Source organism: Aulonocara stuartgranti (assembly GCF_965226115.1).
Source record: "Aulonocara stuartgranti genome assembly, chromosome: 4".
In the NCBI taxonomy this organism is placed as follows: Eukaryota; Metazoa; Chordata; class Actinopteri; order Cichliformes; family Cichlidae; genus Aulonocara; species Aulonocara stuartgranti.
In genome coordinates this window covers 36734690-36751853 of record NC_138942.1, presented here as the reverse complement: position 1 = coordinate 36751853, position 17164 = coordinate 36734690, and the positions used below count along the sequence as shown (strand labels likewise).

The 17164-nt window shown below is 41.4% G+C and overlaps 2 protein-coding genes across 2 annotated transcripts in view; both read right to left on the bottom strand.

Moving 5' to 3' along the window:
- Positions 1-16932, bottom strand: part of LOC309704947 (protein NLRC3-like) — a 146302-nt gene extending 129370 nt beyond the window's left edge. The window contains exons 1-2 of the mRNA XM_082530467.1: positions 16849-16932; positions 15027-15156 (exon numbers count right to left, since the gene is read on the bottom strand). Coding sequence (XP_082386593.1) covers positions 15027-15142 — 116 coding nt within the window. The 5' untranslated portion in view covers positions 15143-15156; positions 16849-16932. The remainder of the gene's footprint in view (positions 1-15026; positions 15157-16848) is intronic.
- Positions 1367-8307, bottom strand: LOC309705608 (uncharacterized protein; the record flags this gene model as incomplete). The annotated part of the gene is made up of 4 exons (XM_082531520.1): positions 1367-2046; positions 7346-7519; positions 7696-7869; positions 8084-8307. Coding segments are annotated over 4 exons (765 nt in total), but the record flags the coding sequence as incomplete, so codon positions are not given.
- Positions 16933-17164: the final 232 nt, after the last annotated feature.

Sequence of the window (17164 nt, the reverse complement as noted above, 5' to 3'; positions counted from 1 at the left end):
TGTTCAAGTGGACCATGTGCCTTTTTGGTAGCACATACTTGTGCCAAAAGCTCTTCTCCACTTTGAACTTCAATAAGTCCAAGTACAGGTCCAGACTTACGGATGATCATCTTCAAGACATACTGAGGGCCGCAACTGCTTCCTCCCTCAGGCCAAATCTGGCTCGGCTATGCGAGAGGAAACGCTGCCAGGTCTCTAGCAGCAAGGAGTAGGCAAGAGAAGCCATGTTCAGAAGAACAGTTCATTTTCTACAGTGTTCCATTCATGTTCAGAAGAAGGTTATAGAACTGTTAATACAGACATTTCAATCTAAATACAGCAGATATAGAAGACTGAAAGATACACACAAGTTCACTGACTAAAAATATCTTATTATTGTTTTATTTATGTATTACAGATTGATTTATTTTCTTATTAATTCTTAATTTGTTTATTCATTTTTCATATTTTGTGTTAAAAAATAAAAATAAAGAGATTTGAGAAGATTGGAATTTTTTAACCATGCCTTTCCTGTGGAAAACCTAATGCGGCCCAGCCTCACCCAGACTCTGCCTGCAGCGGCCCCCAGCTAAATTGAGTTTGAGACCCCTGTCCTACACCATAAATCAGTAAGAGAGGGTACGACCTCTCTCATGGCCCCAAGTGGTGTGTGCATGCCAGAGCACTCTGGAAGGCACACAGAGTCTTTACAGACTACTCAGGATCAAACCTCTATCATTATGCAATCGATTATAAAATTAAGCATATATGAGTAAATATTTCTAAGCATAAATGACAATCAACAATATAAACCTTACAGCTGGTTTTAATAACAGAATTCATTTGTTTCTCAAACGAGAAAGAGCTATCGAGAAACACCGATAATGGTAACTCTTTTCCCCTGCATTATAACAATGTCAGGAGTTAATGCTAAGTAGACTGCCATTAGGGGCTAACTCTAATTAGGGGTGAATAATTATTAGCAGCTAATACTAATACCGTTTTCTCTTTTTCCTTATAACAACTTGAGCAGCTAATGCTAATTTGATGCGAATTAGCATTATATTAGTGAGGAGTTAATGCTAAGTAGGCTGCCATTAGCAGCTAAAGGTAATTTGAGGTGAATAAGCACTAGTAGCTAATGCCAATACCCTTTTCTCTTGTGTTATAATGATGTGAAACGTTAATATTGTTCTCAAACAACAGAATGAGAATGAAATATTGATTCTAACAGGGCCCATAAACAGCATTAGCTTAGCAGCATTAGCTTATCAGAGTCTCCATCATGGTCACACAAATCCTTAGCGGAGCAAAGTGGCCTACTTAGCAATAGCTGCTGTAGAAAGCAAAGGGAAAAGAGTATTAGCATTAGCTGCTAAATGTGCACTTGAGAACAAATCTATTGTGAATTCAGCCGTGAATGTAGTGTTTCCAGTAAGCTTCCATTTCCAAATGTTAGCTGCTCCTGTCTGCCTCTTTGTCACACACACAGACTGAAATGATTCACAGCCTTGTTTCATCCTTCTGTCAGTGTCACTGACTGTCACTGTGACTGTGGACATACAGCATGGGAAACACACACATGGCTGATACTTGTATCTAAAGTTACAAAATGTTGTCTCTGTCCAAATATTACCTAACTGTAAGTCTACTTTTAATGAAACTCTCAACATGACTTATCAGTTATCATTAATGTTCCTGCAAACAGACTCCTTGAAGACCCCCTACATAAATATCCATGTACTATCCAGCTAGACTAGTGTGTCTGTCCCTGAAAATATTCCTGCATGTGTGATTGTTCATGTCTCATCTGCAGGAAACAAACAGGAAGTGAGTGAAAGACACAGGAAATGATTCCAGCTCTTCCTCCTATATCAGACATTCTCTCCATACCTGAGAGTGTCCAGTCTCCAGCCTGGATCCTTCAGTCCAGCCGACAGAAGCTTCATTCCTGAGTCACCTGGATGATTGTAGCTCAGGTCCAGCTCTCTCAGATGGGAGGGGTTGGAGGTCAGAGCTGAGGCCAGAGAAGTACAGCCTTCCTCTGTGATCAGACAGCCTGACAGACTGCAGACACACAAAACAACAATCCATCTGTTATCCATCTCTATAGCAGCATAACTAAGTGATGGTTCAGGGTCACCTGATCCAGCTCTAACTATAAGTTTTATCAAAAAGGAAAGTTTGAAGCTGATCGTCAAAGTAGAGAGGGTGTCTGTCTCCTGAACTCAAACTGGGAGCTGCTTCCACACCCAGTCCAACATAGCCAGGCTTTCTTTGCTGCTTTGACAAAACCTCAAATCCCAGTCAGAGATGGTGAGCATCATCACAGTGATGATCATTTCTCTGTTAACCCAGGCTTTCTGCTTCAGGATCTGTGCACGCTCACAGAACAAGGAGACCTTTAAACATCATTTCACTAAATGGATGGACTGAGCTCAGCCTACAGATGAACTGGATAAATAAAGATTTGACCTCAGTGTGCTCAGTGTTCCTGTCTATTCCTAACATATTCCTAACATGATAGCTGCACTTTAGAGCTCTAAAACTGGAACTGACACATATTTAAACTCCACATGTTACTCAGTACATTCAGTTCTGACACTCGCCCACAGTCCAACAAAGGAAACATGGAGATCACATCAGTTTGTCACCAAAGTCTAATTATTCCAGAGGGCAGTGTTGATACAACTAAAGTTATTTTTAAGCAAAGTTGAGTTTTTTATTGTCGCAGTACTTCAAGTCTGAAGTATCATTTAAATGCATTACACGCTGTTGATGGCAGCAAACAAACCACCCAAACAAACAGAGGTGGGAGGCTTGGGCAGACTACGTAGATTCAGCTAGTGGGAGGAGTCAAGATAAACCAAAGAAAGACAAGCTAACAGACGCCACAGTGAAGTGAGTAGCTACAAACTTCAGGCCAATTAGTGTTGTTGAAGAAGTCGGTCTGAGGAACGTTCTTAGGATCAACAAATGACCGCATGTATGAGCCTCCCTCAAGACGCACCATCACAAGAAGAACACATGAGCTGTAGAAAAAGGAGAGACTATGAAAGCCACGGCGTTACAACGTGCACCAGCTGTTGGTCTCTCTGGAGACTACTGGGCGTGGCTGGGTAACCATGGTTACTTGGGAGTTACAGTACATGATATTAATGAAGAGTGGGAGCTGCGTTCTATAGCAAACAATTTGTTATGAGGTAATCAGCTGATCTTAGTTTAACCGGAAGCCCTTCACAATAATTGCAAAGCCTTTATTTTGTACAACTACCATCAGTTCGTCTGTACTGATGGTAACTTAAAGTCACACTAATGTCGTTTAGTTTCTATAGTTTATGTAGTGGAAGTATACTACAGTACCCTGATCACTGATAGGACAGATTTATGTAGATATACACCTTTGTGTTTAACATTACTGCATTATAGTACTGTGATCTTTGTCCTTATATATGGCTATATTAGCTATACTGATGTACGTACATATAACTGGATATGTAACTTATCTATTCATCTTATTTGTCATGTATTTGTATTGTGTACTTCCTTTTTGTAAGAAACCACACACGTGATCACAGCCGCAAGAATCAATCAGTGAAAGAATAAAGTGTCTCAAACCAAACCTTAAGCTCCTTATTCCACACGCTGGGATCATTTGGCCTTCAGTGGTGTTCTGGCTGACACACCGGAGTGACCAGAGTGCTAAAGAGTGAATCGGACACACCAGTGTCATCTCTGATATCTCCACTACATTTAATCGTCCTTCAGCTTGTGGCTGCCGTTAGCTGGTCTGCTAGTTAGCTGATTTGCTATTTAGCCGGTGTGCTAGTTAGCCGGTTCGCTAGTCAGCTGGTGTGCTGACCAGCGAACCAGTAGGTTACAAGATGAGCTTGTCTGTCTGATGAGCCAGCTCTCTCTGTCTTGGTCATTTTGTCCTTGGGCAAAACCTAACCTACCACTACAACTGTAGCTTACCTCCACCAGTGTGTGAATGTGAGAGTGAATGAATACAGGGAGTGCAGAATTATTAGGCAAATGAGTATTTTGTCCACATCATCCTCTTCATGCATGTTGTCTTACTCCAAGCTGTATAGGCTCGAAAGCCTACTACCAATTAAGCATATTAGGTGATGTGCATCTCTGTAATGAGAAGGGGTGTGGTCTAATGACATCAACACCCTATATCAGGTGTGCATAATTATTAGGCAACGTCCTTTCCTTTGGCAAAATGGGTCAAAAGAAGGACTTGACAGGCTCAGAAAAGTCAAAAATAGTGAGATATCTTGCAGAGGGATGCAGCAGTCTCAAAATTGCAAAGCTTCTGAAGCGTGATCATCGAACAATCAAGCGTTTCATTCAAAATAGTCAACAGGGTCGCAAGAAGCGTGTGGAAAAACCAAGGCGCCAAATAACTGCCCATGAACTGAGAAAAGTCAAGCGTGCAGCTGCCAAGATGCCACTTGCCACCAGTTTGGCCATATTTCAGAGCTGCAACATCACTGGAGTGCCCAAAAGCACAAGGTGTGCAATACTCAGAGACATGGCCAAGGTAAGAAAGGCTGAAAGACGACCACCACTGAACAAGACACACAAGCTGAAACGTCAAGACTGGGCCAAGAAATATCTCAAGACTGGTTTTTCTAAGGTTTTATGGACTGATGAAATGAGAGTGAGTCTTGATGGGCCAGATGGATGGGCCCGTGGCTGGATTGGTAAAGGGCAGAGAGCTCCAGTCCCACTCAGACGCCAGCAAGGTGGAGGTGGAGTACTGGTTTGGGCTGGTATCATCAAAGATGAGCTTGTGGGGCCTTTTCGGGTTGAGGATGGAGTCAAGCTCAACTCCCAGTCCTACTGCCAGTTTCTGGAAGACACCTTCTTCAAGCAGTGGTACAGGAAGAAGTCTGCATCCTTCAAGAAAAACATGATTCTCATGCAGGACAATGCTCCATCACACGTGTCCAAGTACTCCACAGCGTGGCTGGCAAGAAAGGGTATAAAAGAAGAAAAACTAATGACATGGCCTCCTTGTTCACCTGATCTGAACCCCATTGAGAACCTGTGGTCCATCATCAAATGTGAGATTTACAAGGAGGGAAAACAGTACACCTCTCTGAACAGTGTCTGGGAGGCTGTGGTTGCTGCTGCACGCAATGTTGATGGTGAACAGATCAAAACACTGACAGAATCCATGGATGGCAGGCTTTTGAGTGTCCTTGCAAAGAAAGGTGGCTATATTGGTCGCTGATTTGTTTTTGTTTTGTTTTTGAATGTCAGAAATGTATATTTGTGAATGTGGAGATGTTATATTGGTGTCACTGGTAAAAATAAATAATTGAAATGGGTATATATTTGTTTTTTGTTAAGTTGCCTAATAATTCTGCACAGTAATAGTCACCTGCACACACAGATATCCCCCTAAAATAGCTCAAACTACAAACAAACTAAAAACTACTTCCAAAAACATTCAGCTTTGATATTAATGAGTTTTTTGGGTTCATTGAGAACATGGTTGTTGTTCAATAATAAAATTATTCCTCAAAAATACAACTTGCCTAATAATTCTGCACTCCCTGTAGTGGGATTGTAAAGGGTCTTTGAGGGTCTCGAAAAGCGCTATATAAATGCAATCCATTATTATTATTAAGAGCATCTTTAGGCCTGACTGTGCTCATCCTTCCTCCAACCTCTCCTTACCAAAGATAACAACTACATCAGTATTAGCTCAATAACAATTTCTGCAATTCAATTGTGGACATTCATTTTTAAACCTTGTGTAAAACGATAAAACCTCAAAGTCTGAGCATTATTCTTTGTGCAAACAGCTCTTGCAGGTTCCCCCGGACTTAGGTTATTTTTATTATTTAATTACTTTCCTTTAAGCAGCTGTTCAGGCTACTAAACTCATCCCAGAAATAACAAGTGACACCATTAATAGTAGAGGTGGGAATCACCATACAACTCGCGATACGATATTATCACAATACTTAACGCACGATACGATATTATTGCGATTTTTTAAAATATTTTGCGATATTTAAATTCTGCACATAAAGGTAAACTTTATCAATATTCATTTTATCTAATATCAAAGTCTCACACTCAGTCTTTCTCTCATTTCAGTCAGTTTTATTGTTGACAAACTGAACGGTTTGTATTACAGTCTAGTCCAACTTAACTGAATGCAACCATCTGGTACAATTATAGCTATTCTGAACTATGCAATTTATGAAAACTATGCAGCCCCTTCAGCAACTGAAGAATTTGAAAGTAAATTTAAAAAAATATATAATTTTACATTAAATAAAAAAGTTTCAAACTTAATTAAAATTAAACATGTCTTAAATTAAAATAAGTAAACTGTCATGTTTATTGCTGCCAAAAAAAAAGTTAAACACATTTGGACAGTGAAGGAATGTCAGGATTGTTGCTCAGAAAAAGGATCAACATGCTCTGAAGTCAACATGCTCTGACTCCAGAGCATGTTGACTTCAGAGAAAAAATTGTTTGTAACAAAATATCGATTTCTGCTGTCCCTGTATCGATACATTATTAGCAAACAAAATATCACGATACTACACAGTATCGATTTTTTCCCCCACCCCTAATTAATAGTGGAGCTAACTTTAACAGGTGAAACTGATTTGACCTATAAGGCTACTGCAGTTACTTCTTATCAGGTTTAGTAGGGAAGACATCTGGATGAGGTAGTTAGTAGTATGTAGTTAGTACCGGGCGACTCCCCTCCCCCACATCGGCACCAGAACCCTGTATTATCTACAGGGTAAGACTGCCTGTTTTATCAAACTATGGCCATTACTACTGTGATCATTTGCAGCCCAGTGTGCCGCTCTCTCTGCTGGGATGAACCACTGGAGCTCACCCAGTCATCCCTTTCTTTCTCTCAAGAAGAAGTGAAATAAATATATTTATTATGTTACGAGTCTAATATTCTTTAAATCAAACTGTAATGAATAAATCAAGCAAGAAGATTTGGTGGCTCCAAGTGTTGTAGAAGAAAAGATAAACATCTCATTTTGAGAAATCAGCCTTTAAAATTAAGTACTGTGAATAAAAAACAAACAGCGAGCCAATCAGCAGTCGCCAATATCCTCCTAATTTCATTCACAAAGAAATCAAATATATATATTATGGGCCCAAAGGAGCCTAAATCTTTAAATTAGGCAGTACATGAAGTATTTTTTTAAATAAACAAAGACATGACTATAACAACTTTTAGTAATTCAGAGTCCAATTATCCACTCAAATGTGAATAAAAGTTCACTTGACAGCTGTAAAAGTTACCTGTTTATACAATAATATAAATCACATTTCAAATGATCATCTGTGGAAAAGTTTGAATCCTGACCTGAGAGTTTCCACTGCACACTGTGAACTCTTTAGTCCAGCGGACAGAAGCTTCACTCCTGAATCCTGCAGGTCAGAGTTACTCAGGTCCAGCTCTCTCAGACTGGAGGACTGGGAGCTGAGGACTGAGGACAGAGCTTCACAGCTTCTCTCTGACAGGTTACAGCCACTCAGTCTGAAAAATAAAAGACAATCTATAAAACAAGTACTCATGTAGAGTTTGTTAATACATTTCACAACATTAAATGTTGACTTTCTATTTTTAAAGAAAACATAAAGATACTAAGATACAACATCATATGTATGAACTTTAATTAATAATTCTAAAAACTAAATGTTTTCTGATCTGACCTCAGAGTATTCAGTTTACAGTTTAAACGTTGTAGTCCAGCAGACAGAAGCTTCACTCCTGAATCCTGCAGCTTTCTGATACTCAGGTCCAGCTCTGTCAGACTAGAGGACTGTGAGCTGAGAACTGAGGACAGAGCTTCACAGTTTTCCTCTGAGAGTTCACAGATGTTAAGTCTGAAGATAAAAACATGAATAAAGATTGTTGTTAAAGTGTAATCAGGGTGCAATAGCTTATTGTCTTGTGCTGAGCAGGTTAGTAAAACTTCCGTTTAACTTTGAAATAAAATAAAAATGCTATGAAACAAGGATAACTGGATAAAGATATAAACAAAAACAAACATCAAACACATAAACAAACAGAACTAAACATAATACAAATTGATCTGACCTCAGAACATTCAGTTTGGCATGTGGACTCTCCACTGCAGCAGACAGAAGCTTTACTGCTGAAGCCTTCAGGCTGTTGGTACTCAGGTCCAGCTCTCTCAGACTACAGGACTGGGAGCTGACCACTGACAACAAATTTTCACAGCCTTCCTCTGAGACGTTACAGCTGCTCAGTCTGAGAGAGAAAGGGAAAAAACCACAACAAAAAAAAACAAACAATATATGTGATCAAATTAAATTTGTTTATATGTTGAACCCTTTTTTTAAAAAATTTATTTAAACCTATGAGACTATGAGTGCTACCAGTCCAGTGCACATGATTGGTACCTTGATGGTACCTTGCTCAGGGGTACCACAAGGTAACTATTCGGTGGATTCGACCCCTGACCTTATGATCATGGGGCGACCACTCTGCCTACTGAGCTAATAATTCTGTGTACACTGTCATACAATATTAACTAAAACAATTATTTTAGAAAATTTTAGTAATTCAATAATCATGCTCATTACCTGTGTATTGTGAATAACACTGGATTTTAAACACTAGCTGTATAAAACTCTTCCTGTTAAAGGTGTGTATAAAGGAGATGAGCTGAAATGCAGACTTCATGGAGAATGTTTGCTGTCAGCATATATCAAAGACAAAGCAGAGATCCATCCAGTCTCTTCCACTAAGCCCACAGAGGGACAGACAACCACTCTCACTCACACCTGCATGAAGTTTAGATCACCAGGTAACCTAACTGCATGTCTGTGGACAGTGGGAGGAAACTGTAGAGGACCCAGAGTGAACCCACTGTAATTCTGTGATAACACTGGTTATGGAAGCCTTACAGTTACATATGGTTACTGACAAGAAACACGACCTTAGAGGCAATTTCAGTAATGAAGACCGAGTTTCTCCCTCCATACAGGATGAAAACATGACAGCACAGCAGAGATTTATATTTAAAAAGGGAGGGTGTGCACTGAAAGTGAGATACAAACTTGAACTTAAATTATGAACATCAGAAAAAGATGTAGGTGAAGTCTGGCAGGTGAAGTTTGTGCTTTAGAATAAAACAACCAAACTCCTGGAGTTGGAGACAAATGAACAAGCTGAGGATAATAAACCTGTCAGAGGGGCTGAAGCATCAGAGCTCATGTTCTTATAGGCTGGGTCTGGATTGTCCTTTGATAAGAGATATAGACAAAAATGTGTCAGAAATACTGACACGGCCTGCTGGACTGAAAAAATATTTACTGAGTGAATGATAATCATTTAATTCACTATTTTTATGTTTTTTAACTGTTCTTTGAACTCAGCATTTCTGATTTATTTCCCATGGTTTTAAGATTTTTATCGATTATAAGATTTTAAGCAATGAGTTCATGTTTACTCACAGAGCTTTATTGGAGGCTTTGACCACTGGCAGCATTCTCAGAAGAGCCTCCTCTGAAGCAGAATATTTCTTAAAGTCAAACTCATCCAGATCTTCTTCTGATGACAGTAACATGAAGGTCAGAGCTGAGCACTGAGCAGGAGACAGTTTACCTGTGGAGAGACTTCCTGAAGTCCTGTATTGTTGGATCTCCTCCACTAGAGAACGATCATTCAGTTCATTCAGACAGTGGATCAGATTGATGCTTTTCTCTGCAGACAGATTCTCACTGAGCTTCTTCTTGATGTACTGGACTGTTTCCTGATTGGTCTGTGAGCTACTTCCTGTTTGTGTCATCAGACCTCGTAGGAGAGTCTGATTGGTCTGCAGTGAAAGACCCAGGAGGAAGCGGAGGAACAAGTCCAGGTGTCCATTTGGACTCTGTAAGGCCTTGTTCACAGCACTCTGGTGAAGAGATTCTTTTTGGTTTAAAAAGCTAAAACTCTTGGAGGTTATTTGTTTCTGTTCAAGAAGATTTTTTCCAGAGTTGCTGAAGGTCAGATGGACATGAAGAGCAGCCAGAAACTCCTGAACACTCAGATGGATGAAGCAGAACACCTTGTCCTGGTACAGTCCTCTCTCCTCTTTAAAGATCTGTGTGAACACTCCTGAGTACACTGAGGCTGCTCTGATATTGATGCCACACTCTGTCAGGTCTGATTCATAGAAGATCAGGTTTCCTTTCTGCAGCTGATCAAAAGCCAGTTTTCCCAGAGACTCCATCATCTTCCTGCTCTCTGGACTCCAGTGTGGATCTGTCTCAGCTCCTCCATCATACTTGACCTTCTTCACTTTGGCCTGAACCACCAGGAAGTGGATGTACATCTCAGTCAGGGTGTTGGGCAGCTGTCCTCCCTCTCTGGTTTCCAGCACATCCTCCAGAACTGTAGCAGTGATCCAGCAGAAGACTGGGATGTGACACATGATGTGGAGGCTTCGTGATGTCTTGATGTGGGAGATGATCCTGCTGGCCTGCTTCTTATCTCTGAATCTCTTCCTGAAGTACTCCTCCTTCTGTGGGTCAGTGAACCCTCTGACCTCTGTCACCATGCCAACACAGTCAGGAGGGATCTGATTGGCTGCTGCAGGTCGTGTGGTTATCCAGAGGCGAGCAGAGGGAAGCAGTTTCCCCCTGATGAGGTTTATCAGCAGCACATCCACTGAGGTGGACTTTCTAGGGTCAGTTAGGATTGTAGTTTTGTGGAAGTCCAGAGGAAGTCGACACTCATCCAGACCATCAAAGATGAACACAACCTGGAAGTCTTCAAAGCTGCAGATTCCTGCTTCTTTGGTTTCAGTAAAGAAGTGATGAACAAGTCCCACCAAGCTGAACTTTTCCTCTTTCAGCACATTCAGCTCTCTGAAAGTGAATGGAAATATGAACTGGATGTCCTGGTTGGCTTTGTCTTCAGCCCAGTCCAGGCTGTGTTTCTGTGTTAAGACTGTTTTCCCAATGCCAGCCACTCCCTTTGTCAGCACTGTTCTGATTGGTTCATCTCTTCCAGGTGAGGCTTTAAAGATGTCTTCTTGTCTGATGGTTGTTTCTGGTCTGTCTGGTTTCCTGGATGCTGTTTCAATCTGTCTGACCTCATGTTCATCATTGACCTCTGCAGTCCCTCCCTCTGTGATGTAGAGCTCTGTGTAGATCTGATTCAGGAGGGTTGGGTTTCCTGCTTTAGCGATGCCCTCAAACACACACTGGAACTTCTTCTTCAGGGTGGATTTAAGGTTACGATGACAAACTGCAGCTTGAAGTTCTGAATAATAATAATAAAAATACAACTTTAACAATCATATTTTACAAAATGCTGATGACAATTTCTGACCCACTGAGAAATGACTGAACACACTGGTGTCACAAGTCTCATTTATCCAGCAGCTTAAATCTTTAGATAAATCCTCTTACGTCTCTGCAGACGGTCAGCCAGCTCCTCCTGCTTCATTCTCCTCAGGAAGTCCACTGTGATCTTCACAAATGCCTCTCTGCTGTTTCTCCTCTGCTCATCATCCTCCCTCTGAAACTCCAAGCACTGGGGCTTATTTGGATTCAGAGCCTTCTGGATCTTCTTCAGCTCGCTCTTCACAAACGTGATGATGTTGTCCTCCAGCAGCTGGAACAGAATATTTATGAATGACCCACCACTCTGAACTTTAGTCCACACAACATCCACTTCTTTACCATCAAGGGGCATATCATCCGCGAACTCTTTACCAATTATAGGTTTGACTTTATCTGATTAACTGAGACTTTGTCCACAACTCCACGATCCCAAAACGTTGATTCTGTTCATATGAATGCAGCGATTTCAGTGGGAGAAACATTTCACTGGTGTTCAGAGCTGAACTACCAACAGGTTGATGATCAAAGCCAGAAACTTGGAGATGTTTCAGGTGACTGAGTTGATCGTACAGACAACTGGTCTTAAAGGTTCACTCTGTTTACACATACAGATCAGTATTTAAGGTTTGACTCTCATCATCCACTGGGGCACAAACTGGGCGTCATCAGGACGCTACAACACAGAACAAACACCATCCCCACAGACACAGCAGCCAGCGAAGCAGAAGAACTTCACATCAAGAAGGTCCTGAGTAAATGTGAACGCTGGTTTGAGGGCGGAGTCAAGGAGGCCATTTATGTGAAAAGGAAAGACCATCTCTGAATGGAGGAGGGGCCTAAGGGTACATTTGTCACCATCTTACATGCTGTGATTGCAGCCATTCCCCAGCTCTCTGTGAACTGGACTCATGACCATTGATCAACAACCATTGATCAATGGTCCTGACAATATGCGTACCAATGATCAATGAACTGACCTCCCAGCCCATTGTTCCTTCAGTGGGCTGGTTTCAGTCATACAAATGTCCTGTTTATGAGATTGAAACCTGCAGTCAGCTGAGACTGAAGAAGTCACCTGATGATGATGAAACGTTTCTCCCACTGAAAACATCCAGATGAACAGAATCAAGCTTTTTGGGATTTACGTACCTGGATGATTGAGCATCAAGACACAACTCTGTGACTTTTCTCAGATGAATAAATCCTCTCCTCCAGCTTTGTTTACATCTACCAGCCCTGTGGCGCTGCCCAGGGACAATAATCTATGTGAGAGGTGGAAAGTCATACAGGTGTCTGCTCCTGCCTTCAGTTATTTTATCTACTGTGTGTCAACTGGCTGAACCTCCTCCAACTGTCTACTGTCTCCCTAAACTCAACAATGACTTAGTGATCTATCCATTCTCTGACCAAAGACATCCTGCTACAGGAGGTTAACATAGCAGCCAATGATGATCCCACTCACTGTGAACAACACATTTGGACCTGATTTGCTGCTCTGGTTTACACGTGAACTTCCACTGCTGCTGTCACCAACTTGAGAGGCTCTACAGAAAAACTGGACTTGTCCATAAAAATCATAAACTACATTACAAGGACAGCATTGCTCAATCAACTCTAATTACTATGACCATGTTATCTCTTCTAACTAAGGTACAGACACTCAAACTTGCTGCTTTCAGTGAGAAGTCAAATGTCTGAATATGAGCTGGAAGCTGCTGAGAGTCCTCCTCCTTCCCGTGGGGTTTACTTTCTCTACTACTTTCAATATAAACACGCCCCTTTCATGCACCTGCAGAGGGCCACCAGCAGATGGAGCTGTCTTAAACAAATCCACTTGGATAGTTAGCTGTAGATGACTTTATCAGTATGATTGTAGGACTTTGAGTTATTCTTTAGATTTATTTAAACTCCTATATTGTGCACAAGTGTTGAGCGACCCATAATTTCTCTGTACTTTTCATAAGAGCAGCCAGACTTTCAGCTAGTTTTTCTTTTTTTAAGAGCTCAAAGTTATTGAAGAAACAGTTATTCAGCTTCATTCCCACTGATCTCGACTACAAACTGTTTCACTTTGGTTTCTGTTTAAAGCCTCGATGTTTAAAACGTTTCCCTGTGATCACATTTGCACCGTCTGATTTCAAAGTTTGTTTTCTTTTGGTCATTTAGTCCACAGAGTCCTTGGTGTTCTGAAAGGGACCTATAAATAAATGCATTATTATTAATAATAAAGTAGTTGTTGTACATGTACAGACCATAAATATGGAGTCCAGCTGTGTTTGATGCTGCTGGGCAGACTGACCACTGGGACCCTCTGAGCTCTGCTGGTCCACTCTGTGGAGGAACCATGAAGGATTAGATCAACACAGGATAAAGATCCAGGAGTTTCTGCTCAAATAACTTCATCTGAATCAAGTCTGTCAAGTTTTAAACTCTCAGATTGTGAACATATCAGTAATTTTCAGTCTGTTTTCATGGACGTCCTTTCAGTGGTGATGTCAGGGATGATTTTGAAGAAGCTCATCAAACTGAACCATCAGCAGATCACTGCTCCAAAACCAGAACATGATCCGAGTCTCCCTCCACCACCAGAACACCAGCTTTACTAACGTGGTAGATCAGTGTAGTACAGATCAATAACTGATGAGTCATTTGATCAAAATCACTGAGTGCTTCACGTCTGACCCTCTGATGCTTCTGTAGACATTTTGCATATTTAATGAATGTCTGACAGTTTTACATTCATTCTATGAACACAGTGGAAATGTTGTGTTATAGTCTCCATGTTGTTTCCAGCATCATAAATTCTTAAGTTCAGAAAATTAGATTCTTTCTTCACAGCTGAAAAACAACAACATTTATTCTCTATTGAAATCTGCATCGTCCACTCCAAAGGTCACAATCTGAAGGTAACATCTGGTTTTGTTCCCTGTGGTTAACTCTGAGCATCAGTATGGTGGGATTTATCCACTACATCCACACCACTGTGGTTCAGTGTTGTCCTGATGGAGTAACAGCAGCCAGTATGATCCAGGCTTTAGCTGCTGGGTCTCTGTGTGACCTCTCAGACTGTTTAACAGATCAGACACAAAGAGAATCAGAGCAGCTCTGTTCTTTAAAGACAAACATGAACCCACTCAGGTCACACTTTCCCCACAGATATGAGCATCACTGTCCTCAAACAGCAAATGACCAAGTCGAACATTTGGATCTTTTCTCTTTCATTGTTTTCTTTTTAATGAATCTTTGTAACAATCTGAGGATGTTTCAGGTCATATTTATCCAGGAAACACAAACATGTAAAGGAGTCATCACAGCTCTCTGACCTCGTTGCTCCAGGTTCACCACTGAAGTCTGGAGGATTTAGAGGTTTGGACCAGTCACTCCTCACAGACGGACAGCTGGACCCTGCAGACTGTGACCTCTGACCTCTGCAGACACAAACATGATTGAAGCAGCTGTGATCACACAGACTGCAGATAATGCAGCTGTTTCCTGTCAGTAACATCCTCTTAGATTAGAGTTCAGCTTTTTACAGGAAAACTGGACAAAACTGATTTTTGTTACAAACTCATTTTCATTTCCTCTCAGCTCACAAACACAGTCAGACAATCAACCAGAGTCAACACTGATTATAATGTCAGTGCAGAATTATTTCTGTTACTCAGTGAGTTCAGCTCTCTGACCTCGTTGCTCCAGGTTCACCACTGAAGGCTGGATTATAATCTTTGGACCGGTCACTCCTCACAGACGGACAGCTGGACCCTGCAGACTCTGCTCTGTCCTCCTCTTCCTCCATCATCGTCTTCAGTCAGTCTGAGAGGTAAACCACAAACACTCAGTGAGTTCACATTAACAGGAGGAACTGAGTTACAGTCGCTGACCTCTGACCTGTCATGTGACCTAGAAACCAGGTCAATATATCTGTAGGTTCAGTCATCCAGGTCATGTGATCTAAGGAGCTTGGAGAGAAAAGAGACGTCTTTAAGTTTCTGGAAGACGTTTCATCTGAGAAGCTTCTTCAGCTCTAAAACCAAACGGTGGAGAGTCCCAGATATTTAAACCTGAGAGGGAAAGAAAGCATGTCGCTGACCCACCACTGATGTTATTTCAAGGAGGAAACTGAGAGCCTTTGCACCAGGAGCACAAACATCAGCTCCAGCAATGATCCACTGATGTGTTTTTATTCCATGTATGAATGTTGTTATTGACAGAGATGACGTTTGTGTGTCAGTGATGCAGTGACTGTTGTTGTTACCTGTACAGGCTGGTTAGACTCTATGAAACAGATCATACAGATCTCTGCATGTTAGAAGAGACTATTAAAGGTCATGAATGAGACAAAGGCAGGGAGGCGTCCTTTACAGCTAAACAGCAGAGTGAGAGAACAGCCAGCACCTCTACATTTATCACATTATACAGCACATGTATGATACTGACAGGGATGAGAAGAATTTAGTGATTCTGATCCCATCATTGATATTACTTATTGATTCTCAGTAGCTCTGCTCTGACAGTCACCACCATCACTGAGCAGCATATCAAAGACATTTGTGCACATTAACTGCATGTTGTGGCTCAAATGTTTGTGCATGTTGGAGGCATTTCCTCTTTGTTGTGATCAGTGTTGGTCATTACTCAAAACAGTCATTATTACACATATTACACAGAACACTTTGATTAAAAGTAATGGAGTACGTTACTTCATTACTCCTCATAACATTACTTTGATGTTAAAATGAACAAATGAGCATGTAACAACATAAAGCTGAGGTACAGCCCCACACACCAACACAGATCCTGATGAGGTCACGTGATGTTTCTCTGAGTGTTTATGAACACAAATCAAAGATGAAACAGCACAAAGACACTTCAAAGTGATTCTACTGTAGAAACATGAACAGGTAGAAACCTGCAGCCTGACTGCTCATCACTTTGTTACCTGTTCAAGTTCAGCAGCAGCAGCTCACTTTATCACGGTGCTGGTCTGGGGTCAGTGTTTACTCAGCTTTAACCTCACTCTGGGTTCTTGGCTAGCCTAGCTTTAGCTTAGTGTTAGCTTAGCGTTAGCTTAGTGTTAGCATGCTGTGTGCTAGCTTAGCGTCAGAGCTCTGCAGGTGTCTCGTGTGTAAATATTAATCACAGTGACAATAAAGGAGGTAAAGGGCTGTGACGTCATCACGTACGCTGCGTCCTCTGTGGGCTCTGAGTGAACTCAAAGTACAAACTACAAGTACACAAACACGAACATAGCTCGGAGTGGCGGACACACTCGGCCTCGTTGGTCCAGCTGTGAGTCCGTTACCGTGAACTATGGAGCGGCAGATTTGTGCTGAACTAAGCTGCACACAGCTGATGTTAGCCAGGAAACATTACACACTGACTTTAATGGAGAGACCGGAAATACAAACACACACAGTTTGTTGTGTGAAGAAATCAAACACGAGCTGAACAAACAGTAAAGTTCCTAAAGACAAACTGTTAAAGGAGGAAACAAAGCAAACTTACAGTTTCTTCACACACCAACAACAAGCTCCACTCCACACCTGGACACTAAACACGGACACACAGGTGAGCTGCTTCCTGGAAGGAGGCGGGACTCCACCTGAAACTCAGCACAGGTGGGAGGGGCTCAGCTCTGTGTGTGCTGATGTGTTAACTTTAAAAATATGCCGTCTGACTGCTCAGACTGAGTCAGAGTAAAGTTCACATGCTGACGTGTGGAGACATGAAACCTTGTTGTAGCTGCAGGTGTGAACACACTGATCCCAGATCAGCTCTGCTGTATTTGTAACATGAACATTTCTGCTGCAAAGCTTCAAAT